This window comes from Scyliorhinus torazame, chromosome 1 (genome assembly GCF_047496885.1).
Source record: "Scyliorhinus torazame isolate Kashiwa2021f chromosome 1, sScyTor2.1, whole genome shotgun sequence".
Classification (NCBI taxonomy): domain Eukaryota; kingdom Metazoa; phylum Chordata; class Chondrichthyes; order Carcharhiniformes; family Scyliorhinidae; genus Scyliorhinus; species Scyliorhinus torazame.
In genome coordinates, this window is record NC_092707.1 from 256811149 (window position 1) to 256824573 (window position 13425).

The 13425-nt window shown below is 44.6% G+C and overlaps 1 protein-coding gene across 8 annotated transcripts in view; it reads left to right on the top strand.

The window, feature by feature from the left end:
• LOC140420826 (pleckstrin homology domain-containing family G member 1-like) overlaps positions 1-13425 on the top strand; it is a 293588-nt gene that overhangs the window by 126682 nt on the left and 153481 nt on the right. For 4 of the 8 annotated variants that reach the window (XM_072504958.1, XM_072504895.1, XM_072504903.1 and 1 more), the window contains one exon: positions 6885-7042. The exons of the other annotated variants lie outside the window; for them this stretch is intronic. In XM_072504958.1, coding sequence (XP_072361059.1) covers positions 6988-7042 — 55 coding nt within the window. In that variant the 5' untranslated portion in view covers positions 6885-6987. The remainder of the gene's footprint in view (positions 1-6884; positions 7043-13425) is intronic. 8 annotated transcript variants of the gene reach the window in all.

Consider the following 13425-nt stretch of genomic DNA (forward strand, 5'->3'; position numbering starts at 1 on the left):
GTACCTAATTAAAAAATTTGTTCGACCATTTACCAGGATGTCCGCATTCGGCAACCATACTTTTTTATCTCTCTCAAGCAGCATGGCTGTGTGCCTTCAGGGTTTTCGGTCTTGACTTCATGGATTACCTTTTGGGCTATCTGTGTGATGCTGGGGTTTTAACTTGCACACAAGTGTCCCTGTCTGTTGCAGTGGAAGCATTAGATTGGGCTGTACTTGCAGGCCACTGATCTTTTCTGCAGCACTATTTGTTTTGTCGGATGGTTCAGGGAAAGGTTTCCCTGACTTGAAATGTCTTTGCGATCTGATGAGCTTGACTGAATTGGTTAACCCTCGTGTGCTGGAATTCTGTCTGGGTCGGAATTTCCACTTATCATTGTGGTAACCCCATCACAACAAAGACTGCAGCAGTTCAAGATGGACACAGCTTCATCACTAGGGATGAGCAGTAAATTCAGCCTTGCCAGCGCTGTGTATGGTTTCAAGGCCAATATTTTAAAAATTCTTTCATGAGGTTTGCATTAAGAAACGAGCAGGGTTAGATCATATGGCCCCTTCAGCATGCTTTGCCATTTCAATAAGATCACAGCTGATTTTTCTGCCTCATTCCACATTCCCACCTGCTCTCTGTATCCCTTGATTCCCTCAGATCAAATATCCATATCAACATTGAATCTGCTCGATGTTGGAACAACCACAACTGGTGGAGTTTCACAACCCTCTTCAGTAAAGAAACTATTATTCTGCTCTGTTGTAAATGATCATCCTGTTACCTTGACTGCCCTGTGTTCTAGATTCCCTCCCAGGGGAAATGTACCTTTTTGTATCTATCTAGCCTATCAAACCCCCTTTAGAATCTCTCGTGTTTCAATGAGATCACTTTATCTCAATTTTCTAAACTCCAGCGATTTACAATGCCCATTTCGTTCGGCCTCTTGCCATGGTCAACCCCCTCATCCTGGGAACCAACCCAGTTTGGTGAACTGATTAATTGGGAATATGATTCCAACTTGAAGGGAAGACATTTTTCTTCTAACTCTCCATTTGAATTTGTGCGCACACATCTCAGTCAAAACCACCTAGCCTCAGTTTACCCATGGATGCTTTTTAAGGAACTGAATCATGGTTTTTGTCCCTTATCTCTGTTTCCTTTTCACCCACCACTGAGATGAGAAATTTAATGATTAATATATACAGCAGAAGAAAGGGTGTTAGAATGGCATGAAATGTTCCATATGTGGCCTTCCCCAAAGAATTATTCTAGGTCAAATAACAGTCTGATTATCCAAGCAATGTCCTTGAGATGCATCCCTGTGCTGATTGGGCTGCTTTTAGTAATAACTTGACATTGATTGTTTACTTGCTGCAGATAAAATGTTCCCCCAACCCCCCGTGAATGCTTCATATTTCCTTGTTTTGGTGTTTGTTCTTGGTGCAGCGTTCCACCCACAGCTTCAAACTCCGCATCCGATTTCTCGCTGAAACTGTCATGTCTTTGTTTCCACCTCCACAAATTATCCTCCCTCTTCTGTTTTCCACCTCCAGACTCCAATTCTGAATTTCCTATCCTCTCCTCCTATCGTCTTAACCTCCAGAAAAACTGATTTGCTCAAAGTACAAATGCTCCTATCCTGTTCCACGAACTTGAAACTCCTTTCATATCATCAACTCTTTCCCTTTCCCCTGTATTTCCAATTGTATAATCCTCCCTATGACTGTGGTCCTCCAATTTGGTCTCTTGTTCATTCTATTGCACTACCATAGGGAGCCATTTGGGTCCTAACTATTCTTTTTTTTAAAAACCCTGTACGAAAATCTTCTTTGGCCACGCTTTTTGTCACCTGTCCAAATATCTCCCCTTATGTGGCCCGGTGTCAAATTTTCTGAGCTCACTGTATGCATCGTAGGACTTAAAAAATGCATGTTGTTGCCTTTTCTCTTAAAATAAGGTTATAGTTCAATCAAATGCCCTTGTTTTTGTTTTTTTTGTAAATCTCCAATGAGTTATATTAGCCTGAATAAAGGCACATTTAAGTTTACATTGTTTGTACCACTGATTCCTGGTTTAAAATGCATCCATACAGAGCCTTTCATGACGTGGGGATATCCTACAAATATGAGATATTGACAGTATTATAAGCAAAACGTTCTTTGATTCTTTGATGAATATTGGTCAGGGTACTAGGGAGGGCTTCCTTGCTGTTCTTCAAATAGTGTGGTGGGATCCTCACACCCACTTGAGAGGTAATATCTGCTCCAAATGATGGTTGTTGCAATAATGCAGCACTCTTCAGTATCAAAATATGTGCTCCAATCTACGGGGTGGGATTTGAACCCTGAACCTTCAGACTAGGAGGCTAATATGAGGCACCTAAATCATAGAACAGTGCAGAAGGAGGTCATTTGGCCCATCGAGTCTGCACTGCCCTTCTGAAACAGTACCCTAAACAGGCTCCCACTCTATCCCTGCACCCCATAACCCTACTTACCGCACATCCCTGGGCCGAAGGGGCAATTTAACATGGCCAATCCACCCAACCTGTACATCTTTGGACTGTGGGAGGAAATCAGAGCACCCGGAGGAAACCCACGCAGACACTAGGAGAAGGGGCAATTCCACACAGTCTAAACATAGAACATAGAACAATGCACGTCTTTGGACTGTAGGAGGCAACCGGAGAAAACCCATGCAGACACGGGGAGAACGTGCAGACTCCGCACAGACAGTGACCCAGCGGGGAATCGAATCTGGGACCCTGATGCTGTGAAGCCACAGTGCTAGCCACTTGTGCTACAGTGTCACCATCACATGGTAGTCTATTTTTTGGCTTTGGTTTAATTGCAACATACTTTTTTTAAAGTGTTTTTTACTGCTTTGGAAACCTTCTGAACCAGTTCAACATCTTGGCTTGGTTGGGCAGCTGATATTTTTTTAAACTCCCACCACACAACTATTTGTGCACAGGGCTCAAATGCTGACACTGCCCATTGATGGTACCTGTGCAAGGACAAACCAGAGATTTGCTCAAGCAAGAAGGCCAAAGTGCCTGGTGTTTGCGGTGATGTGCTTCTACACATTACACATTGAAAAGATCCCAGAACGACACATTGAAAAGATCCCAGAACAAATGTTTAGGTAGAAATACCACATGTTTATTGAAATTTTGATCCAGCTGATTTCATGAGGCATGACCAGCTGCTGCCCAGCTCTTATCTTATCTTCTCTAGATTGACATTGATCATGTTCAATAAAATATCTGTAACAACTTGTTAGGAAACTGGATATTAAAACAAACTATTCTTAACATAGAAACAACTACATTAACACCACAGAACGTAGCTTACAATTAACTTACATTTCTTAATATAGAGCGAAACCTTGCAAAGGCGATGATGAGCCGGCTCTTTGAGGGGGTAGAAGATGTATGTGGATGTTGAGGGGGGAGGCCCCGCTAACCACGTTCATATGTTTTGGTCCTGTCCAAAGCTGGAGGATTACTGGAAGGAGGTGTTTAGGGTAATCTCTAAAGTGGTGCACATGAAACTGAACCCGGGTGCTCGGGAGGCCATATTCGGGTGTCGGACCAGCCGGGGTTGGAAACTAGCGCGGAGGCAGATGTTGTAGCCTTTGCCTCGTTGATCGCCCTAAGGCGGATCCTGTTAGGGTGGAGATCAACCCCTCCACCCTGTGCCCTGGCGTGGTGGGGGGACCTGCTGGAATTCTTAACGCTTGAAAAGATCAAATTTGAACTGAGGGGAATGGAGGAGTTCTACAATTCATGGCCGTTATTCATTATGCACTTACGATAATTGGATCCTGAACATTTTTTTGGGGGGGGGGGGGCTGGGAGCGTTGGGGGAGGGGGACTATGTGTTAATGGTGACTATGGGTGATTGCGGGCCAATGTCTGGGGTTTGGTGGGAGGATGGGATTGGTGTTATTGATATGGGGATTGACATTACATTTGTTACTGATTATTGTTTATTGGGTGTAAATTTGGGAGAAAATGTGAAAAAGGAGGAGAATAAAAAAATATTAAAAAAACAAAAAACTATTCTTAATAAACAAAACACTTTAGCTTCTACATTATACCTTCTCTATCTCCATTAAATTCTTGCTGTCCTCTGTAGTTTCAGCAAAGGAGAGAGACCCTGTCAGACATAAGCGACAAGTCCTTCAGTCTTTGGCAGATTAAAAGCTAAAATGCTTGCTACAAACTCGGCTCCCCCCATTCACTACGTCCTCTCTATCCCATTAACTTGTGTATTATGACTATCTTACTAATGCAAAACGCAACTCCTCAATTATCGAAACCCCAGGAACATTCTTTCTATAATCCAATGAACCCACTTTTATGACCTCTTAATTGTATCTTTTGCAGACACTGCCTGCCGGAATGTATCTTTTAAAAATAAATTTAGAGTAGCGAATTATTTTTTTCCCAATTAAAGGGCAATTTAGCATGGCCAATCCATCTAACCTGCACATCTTTGGGTTGTGTGGGTGAAACCCACGCAGACATGGGGAGAATGTGCAAACTCCACACAGACACTGACCCAGGCCGGGATCGAACCCGGGTCCTCAGCAATGTAGGCAGCAGTGCTAGCGACTGCGCCATTGTGCCTCCCATGCCTGCCTGACTGTTAAACCAGGATCTTTAAAGAAATTACTGCAGCAGATATATATTTTGATAGAATATGTATAACAATTCCCTACCTTCATCACAAACTATAGATAATGGACTAACGAGCAATTATTTCCTTTTTATGTCCTGCTTTTCACTTTTTTCCCTCCTTTTTTTGAAAAATCACATTGCTTGGTCTCTGGTGCGACTCAAACTTCTGTAAATATTGACTAGAAACTTACCTTTTTCCCTGGTGGGAGCTGGCAATTGGACAAGACAAACCTAATTGTGACTTGAAAAAATGAGTTAATGAATGATGGCAAGCTTTGATTTCTAAATCAGCCTGGAAAGCCTTCGCTGAACTCCCTCTTGAGCAAGAATATCCTTCCTCAGATAAGGAGACCAAAACTGCGTGCACTATTTCAGGTATGGTCTCGTCAAGGTCCTGTATAATTGCAGCAAGATATCCCTGTTCCTGTACTCTAATCCGCTCGCAATGAAGTCTAGCATACCATTTGCCACCTTTTACCATCTGCTGTACCTGCATGCTTACCTTCCGTGACTGGTGTATGAGGATACCCAGGTCTTGTTGCACATTCCCTTCTCCTAATTCATGACCACAATTCAGCTAATAGTCTGCCTTTTCGTTTTTGCTACCACACGGTAGCACAATGGGTAGCACAGAGTCCAGAATCCCAGGTTCGATTCCCAGCTTGGGTCTCTGTCTGTACGGAGTCTGCACCTTCTCCCCTTGTCTGCGTGAGTTTCCTCCGAGTGCTCCGGTTTCCTCCCGCAAGTCCCAAAAGAAGTGCTGTTAGGTAAGTTGGACATTCTGAATTCTTCCTTTGTGTACCTACTCAAACAGGTGCTGGTATGTGGCGAGGGCCTTTTCACAGTAACTTCATTGTAGTGTTAATGTAAGCCTACTAGTGACAATAAAGATAATTTAAAAAATAAATAAAGGGACCGTGCAGCAGGTATACAGAATTTGGTTAAGGGACTGAAAGCAGATTGTAATTGTGAATGGTTGCTTTTCAAAGAGAGGAAAGTACACCGGGCTCCACGGGTTAGCTTTGGAATCACTAATGACCTGAACATTGACCTAAATATCAAAGTTTGGCGAACAGGCAGGCACATGGCAGATGCAATTTAATGTCAGGAATGTAAAGCAATACATTTTGGTAGGAAGAATGAGGAGATGCAATATAAACTAAATGGTTAAATTTAAATAGGGCTGGAAGAGCAGAAACACCTGGGAGGCTATACTCAAAAACTTTGAACATGGAAGTGCAGTTAGGATTGGATTGAATTTGTTTATTGTCATGTGTACCGAGGTACAGTGAAAAGTATTGTTCTGCATACAGTTCAGACAGATCATTCCGTACATGAAAAGAAAATACATAATAGGGCAATGTAAATACATAGACATGGGCATTAGGTGAAGCATACATGAGTGTAGTACTGCTCAGTAGAGAAGATGTGTGAAGAGATCAGATCAATCCATAAGAGAGTAATTTAGGAGTCTGGAACAGTGGGGAAGAAGCAGTTTTTGAATTTTTTGGTGTGTTGTACCTCCTGCCCAATGGAAGAAGTTGGAAGAGTGAATAAGCCGAGTGGGAGGGGTCTTTGATTATGCTGTCTGCTTTCCCAAGGCAACGGGAGGTGTAGGCAGTCAATGGATGGGAGGCGGATTTGTGTGATGTCCTGGGCTATGTTCATGACTCTCTGTAGTTTATTCCAGGCTTGGGCCGAGCAGCTGCCATACCAAGTTGTGATGCAGCCAGATAGATAGGATGCTTTCTAAGATGCATCTGTAAAAATTGGTAAGAGTCGATGTGGACCTGCCGCGTTTCCTGAGAAAGTACAGGCGCTGTTGTGCTTTCTTGGTCGTAGTGTTGACATGGGTGGACGAGGACAGATTGCTGGCCCCATTGATGCAGACAGGGGTGTGTCTGATACTTTGCTTCCTGAAGTCAATGACCAGCTCTTTAGATTTGCTGACATTGCGGGAGGGATTGTTGACCACTGTGTCCTCTACCTCCCTCCTGTATTCTGACTCAAAAGTTAAAGCTGTTTTCTTTGTCCCAAACAAAACATATGGGATACTTCGTTTTATTAAAATAGGAATAGTGTTCATACCCCTGAGGACAGATCCCTGTTACTAAAAGTATTTTATTTGTGCTAATTTAATGGAAATAGAAAGAGTGTTTACACTGCACAAATTGAAAACTCACTCGGATTCCTGTTTCCAAATGACAGTGACCTCCGCCTTGTTACAGTACGTCCTGTCACCGTGGAAGGGGCCAGCGTTGCAGCAGGATTGAAAGTCACAATTTGTCAAGTCCAACTGAAAGCACACGAGATGGAACCAGCTGAGAAAATTTCAGACGACCTTGAGAATATGTTTGCTGCTTTCAGTAAGTAACATTCTCATCTGTTCTGAAATTCCTGTTTGTTTACGGCACCATAATTTTCAAAAAGCGGGGGGGGGGGAGAAAGAGAGTTTATGTTCAACCCCTAAGATCCCAAAATGAGAACCCAAATATTTGTATAACTGGCAATGTTACTGCACCACAGGAGTAGTTGACTCTGACCAATAGGTATCTTTTATGTTAAAAACAAACTTTATATTAATCACATTAACAACAAAAAAATGGCTTTAACAGTTGCAACCGTTCTTGAGTAAAAGAGGAAACCATAACTTCCTAACTTGCCACCATATCCCAGTTAAGCAAACCAAAATATATTAATTACCACTCCTGAAAAAAGTTAACCGGGTTTTACTTCTCTGTGCAGAACCTTTGGAGAGTGAAACTTTTCTGGACCAAACTGAAACATCTCTCTTTACAGAGCTCTAGGACCTGCTTACACTTCAGACAGACTTGGCTCCTCCCATTAACTACATCATCTGTATCCAAAACATAAGGCATTCTTTTGTCTCCCCTTGGAAGATGTCCATTGACTTGTTTGGCCAAAGCCAAGCACGATGCCCCTCCTAAATTATCTACAGGGATCCTTCAAACCTCAAACTATATTCCATTAGCTAGCTATCTGTAAAAAACAAGTAAGTGGTTCTCAAGATCTAATTGCAAAATACTTCACTTGAAAAACCATTATTATCTCACTTTTGTGACACCGTAATCACCACTCTAGCAGCCATGCTGTCTGTATACACCTTAACTCGTGTTTTAATAAGATTACGGCAAAAAAAAATTGCTTTATATGACTATTCCTTATATTCATCACAAAAGAAGCAGCAATTTGTCAGCAGTGGAAAATACAGAATTGTGATAAAACTAAACCTAAGATGGGAAAAGAGAGGACAGTGCCTGAGGAGATGGAGCCGCTTACACCATCATCATTTAGTGAGATCCAGGAAGTTGGATGGCCATTAGTACACTGGGACTAGACCAAATGAGCTTTGGGTAGAAGGGTTAGGGCTGAGGGGGAAACCATGAGGGTAAGGTGTTGGCTGCTTGTCATTGGGGGAGAGGCGGAGGGGGGGGGGGGGGGGAAAGAGAGATGGGGCAAAAGGAAACATATCAACACCTGGACAGAAACAATTTGCAGAGCTGAGGGAAGGGAAGGGGGAGAGGGACTAGCTGGGTTGCTTCTACAGAAGCTTGCAAGAACATAATGGGCTGAATGGCATCATTTTGCCCTGTAAACATGTCCAAGAATCTGTGATTCAAACATAGTGATAAAGAAGGCCAAAGGTTCCTCCCATTTTGGAGGTGGGAAGGAAGGTTAAAGGAGATGGTAGCAGGAAGCTGGGTGTGCATGTTAGGATGATCCTGAAATAGTGGTTTTGGCAGAGGACAGCAGGAGCTAATGTTCGAGGGAATGCAGAAAATTCTGGTTCTGAATGGCTATACCAGTTGCATGCTATACATGTTCACTTATCGAAGATGTCCCAAGCACTTTATAGCCAATTAAGTACTTAGTCTTTGTTGTAATCTCGGATACAAAATAGCCAAATAGTGAGGTATGACCAGATAATCTGTTTTCATGTTTATAGGATCATAGAATCCCTACAGTGCAGAAGGTGGCCATTCGGCCCATTGTATCTACACCGACCCTCTGAAAGAGCACCCTGCCTAGGCCCACTCCCCTGTCCCTGTAACCCCACCTAATCGATGGACACTCGGGGATAATTTGTCATGGCCAATCCACCTAACCTGCACATCTTTGGACTGTCTGAGGAAAACTGGAGCACCCGGAGGAAACCCACGCAGACACTGGGAGAAAGTGCAAACTTCACAGTCACCCAAGGCTGGAATTTAACTCTGGTCCCTGGTGTTGTGAGGCAGCAGTGTTAACCACTGTGCTAAAGTGCCGCCATCAAATGGTAATCTACTTGTTGGCTTTGGTTTAATTGTAACATTTTTTTTTTCTGTCTGGTTTTTTTTTTCTAATGCTATGGAAACATTCTGAACCAGTTCAACATCTTTGCTTGTCCATGGGGGGCCAGCTAGGCAGCTGGTATTTTTTAAAACTCCCCACCACACAACTATTTGTGCACAGGGCTCAAACACTGATTCTACCCATTGATGGTACCTGTGCCAGGACAATACAGGTAGATGTCCCGGATACCAGGGAGAAATCTCTCTTTGGTGCCATGATTTATTTTCCATCCTTAACGAGAGAAGGCCTTGGTTTTGGTTCATCTGAAACACGTCCACATGAGTTTCTCTGCAAAGTTCTGGCTAAACCAGCCTGCAGCTAGCAGGCTGCACAGCCATCTTTTCTCTCCAGATAATCCAGCAAGCTGAAGAAAATATCTGTGGGTATGGCCCATGCCATCTCACTGGCAGGGCAGGGTCAGAAAAAAACAGCTGCCAGGATTACAGAGATTGAGCTGCCTGGTACTGCCCAGGCCTGTCCCTCTTCCCTGGGTACGAAACCTACCTGTGCGTTACTGGTGGATTCCCTTTGCCTAGTTCAGTTGTAAACTGACATGGCGTCATGTCGACGAGGGAGAATCCATATGTTAGGGGAGCCCGCGAGTTGTATTTAAATTTAGATTCTACTTTTCCAAGTCTCTGTTTTCTGCGTCCCTGTTTGCACTTGCAGGTGCAAAACCGTGGCCCAATTCTGTGGACCTCCACTTTAGAGGCAAGTGTGCCACCACAACCAATCTTTCTACGTTCAGTTGAGCAGTTTCAAAATTGCTTCTGGTTTTCATGGTCGTTTAACAAAAAACACTTTTGATTTGAATTTAGAATTATTTTTTTTTATCCTGGGGAAAATAAATGAACCACGTGCAAAATTGTGCCTCTGGGAACTTGGCTGTGGTGTTTTCATTGCTGGTTTTATTTTGTACTATGGTGGTCCCTAACTCCAGAATGTGATGTGTTAACAATGTACTGTTGACTATCCCTGTGGGTGTTTGCTTATGGAAAGCCTTCCTCTCCTCTCCTCTCCTCTCCTCTCCCCTCTCTCTCTCTCTCTCTCTTTTTTATAATGAAGTGACTGTGTGCCACACCTTTCCATTTGAATTGCTATTGTCAGACCAGGAGGTTTGGGGCTCTTAAGGTAATTCTTTAAACTCAAAAGAATCCTTCGCAAAATTAGTGAGGAGTGCCACTGATTATAAGTGCTGTTATGTTATTCTTGTGAGAGTGTTTTGATGCTTTCGTTGTGTGTTAAACAAGTTAACTAGTGGGAATTCTGATTCTTTATGTACATAAGGAGAGAGTAGCAATTACCCAAGAGATAAGTGCTCATTCAGCAACTTATCCCCCTCTGGAAGTTGCAGTATTTCCTGAGCAGGTCAGTGCTAAAGCCTTATTTCAGTCTTCAGGCATGCACATTGATTTGCTCTACATAGTCTGTTTCGGAGCTATTCAGAGTGCTGTCTTGAATTAGCAGCTATGCTCTGCCACTATATTTGTACATCATGGCATCCAGAAAGATTAATTGCTGTATGTTTTTTAAACTTTTGAACTTTTATCCTTTATCAACTTTATCAAATGAAACTCTAAAACAAACTTACCACCTGAGATAATTGAGAACTCCCTGGACGGAAGGGTGATGCAGTGGTTAGCACTGCTGGGAGGACCCTGGTTCAATCCCAGCCCCTGGTTTCTGTCCATGTGGAGTGCGCACATTCTCCCCATGTCTATGTAGGTCTCACCCCCCACAATCCAAAGATGTGTAGAGTAGATAGATTAGCCATGCTAAATTGCCCCTTAATTGAAAAAAATAATTGGGTGCTCTAAATTTAAAAGAACTCTCTGGTTGGCATTAAACCAAAACATTTCTAGGGCACGATCTTCCCAAAAGGGAACAAAGTTCCCGAGCGAGCACATTTAGCAGTGTGTTTCTCGGCACTCGCAGGGGCGAGAAACACGTGGCTATTCAACGCAACTCCCATTGAATAAGGGGCCTAAATGGGGAATGCAGGGCTGAGGTCGCACATAGTCCTGTTTTTTACAATGGGGAGCTCCGCTTGCCGGGACTCGCTGTTGTACTGAGATATTGGGGCAACCCCAGCACAATCGCACGGCCCCAGAAACAGCACCTTGGCTGGGACAGGCTGGCAGTGCCAGAGTGATGGGCTGGCTGAGCCAGCGTGTCCAGGTAGCACTGGCAGTGCCAGGGCACCAGCCTACCCAAAGGACATGCAGCTGGGGGCTTCCAATCCTCTTGGAAACCCCCACAAGTGCCTTTCCATCTGGGCCCCGTTTGTTGGGGCCAGTACCAAATAGTGCTTGCCTGAAGCCCCCCAAGGTGAAGGGACTGCATCTCAAAGCCTCTGGTACCTTGGGAATCTGAATCTGCACATTAGAATGAGGCTTACTGCCTTGCTCTAATATGCAGATTTGCCCAAAACTGATCCCACATATTGTGGGCAGGGTTCCCCTTGCAACATCTTGCGCGATTGAGTTGAATCTTGCGAGGCGTTGCAAGTTCGATAGATCTTGGGAGCGGGGTCTCCCGGTTTTCACCGGCTGTGCCGCGGCGAGCTACTTTTCCGGCGCAGCGTGGCTGGAAGGTCGAGCCCCTAACATGTAATTTAGGGCAAGTTCGGCAGGGTGTTTCTCTCCGACTTTGAGTGCAATCCACAGCATAATTCACCCACACTTGGTCTTTTTTTTAGGGGGCCTTGGAGTTTCTCCCTGGTCAAGTCCACACAAGAAATGTTTTCAGCAGTGGGAATCTGAACTTGCTGGACAGACCGGCTCCTCTGGGATCGCACTGCCATATTGAAAGGGTGTCCAGATAAGTGGGCTTGAGGGCACCCCGCTATAGAGTCGCTGTTTTTTCCGCCCCCCCCTCCCAACTTTGAGGTAATGACCCTTGGCAGTGCTAAGGTGCCAGGCAGGCAATGCCAAGGTTCCTGGGTGCCAGAGGGAGTGCCAGGGGGGCCACCCACCCCTGTCCCGACCACGTAAGAGCCTTCAATGACTGGGAAGCCCCCGATGCCATTATGCCTCGTCCGCATTTGTGTGGCCCAGTGCTAAACGGAACCTGGTCTGGGCCTTGCTGGGGAGAGCGTTAGTTCCCAGGCACCAGGAGAATCCAGCGTTCGTTTAAATTTGCCTGCCTGAATCTCGCCCAACAACACCTCGTGAGGATCAGAGGAATCTTGCGAGATGTCTTGAGCGTTGCGAATGTTGAGATTCAACAGCCTCGTTGCATCACCAAGTCTGGTGCGATGAGGCCGGTAAATCACGCCCCTCTTTCCGTCTGTGATAGTTCCTTTAAAACTGAAGTACCTTGACAGTGTTAATATTTCAAACATTTTGTGACGCGCCCCAGACCTTTTCATATCCTCTGGCCATGGGTCTCTCCAGGTTTTCACAGCCAAGTCCCTGCCTACAGGCGTGGGAAGGAGAATATGGCAAGACGCCAAAAATTGGTTTTACGCTGGCTTGGATTTTCTGCTGGTGCCAACCATGGCATATTCAGAAAACCCACTGAAGGCTGGTGTGAAACTAATATGCATCCCGCTAATAGGATGCAGATGAGGGTCTGATCAATCGAGCAGGATTCTCAGCGACACCGGAGGTAAAACATGTCGGCGTAAACCACGTTTGGAACGTATGCGTGCAGATGTTGAGTCTCGCCTGGGACTGGACTCCGGACCCTGGAACACCAACAGTAGTGGAGCATCTGCGCCTGAACTTTCCAGATCCGGTGTCCTGGAGGGGGTCCATTTTACCAGCCTCAATGTTCCGAGAGTTCCATCATCTTTATGAGGAGGACATCTTCATCAATAGTGGCTTGGTGATGTTCAGTGCCGCTTCACTTTGGCGGGCCTGCCCCGCAGTGCAAAACCCCTGGGTTCATAATCTGTGAGCTCGGGGCTGGAAAATTTGGCGTGTTTTCCTGCTGGCCTGCCCCTGCCACAGGAAGTAGCCTCAGAATGGGAGAAGTCCACTCCCAAGAATTATTTTGTTACATAATTTAAAGACAGCCAATGTGCTTGCAGCATTGTCCCACCAACAGCGATGTAGCAGCGGCCAGATCACCATCTGGTAATTTGGGGATAAATAGTGACCGGGAAAAGGGTGAAAACACTCCTTTTTGAAATAGTGTCTCAGGATTTTTAAAAAATAATTGATCTCCAGGACACTGGGAGAAAAATCTAACTTGGCCAAGTTATTGACTCTTGTATTCACAATGAATAAATCCACATGCATTAGCAATTCAGCTTTTGCCTGAACTATGCAAATTGAAATGCAGAAGATTCTTTAAGAAAACCTGCGCAGGTCCGTTGGGGTCTGTAAAGATAATAAGTGAGTTCTGGCAAAAGTGCTATAACTCTAAAGTTTATTAGCTTGTCTCTTCTCTC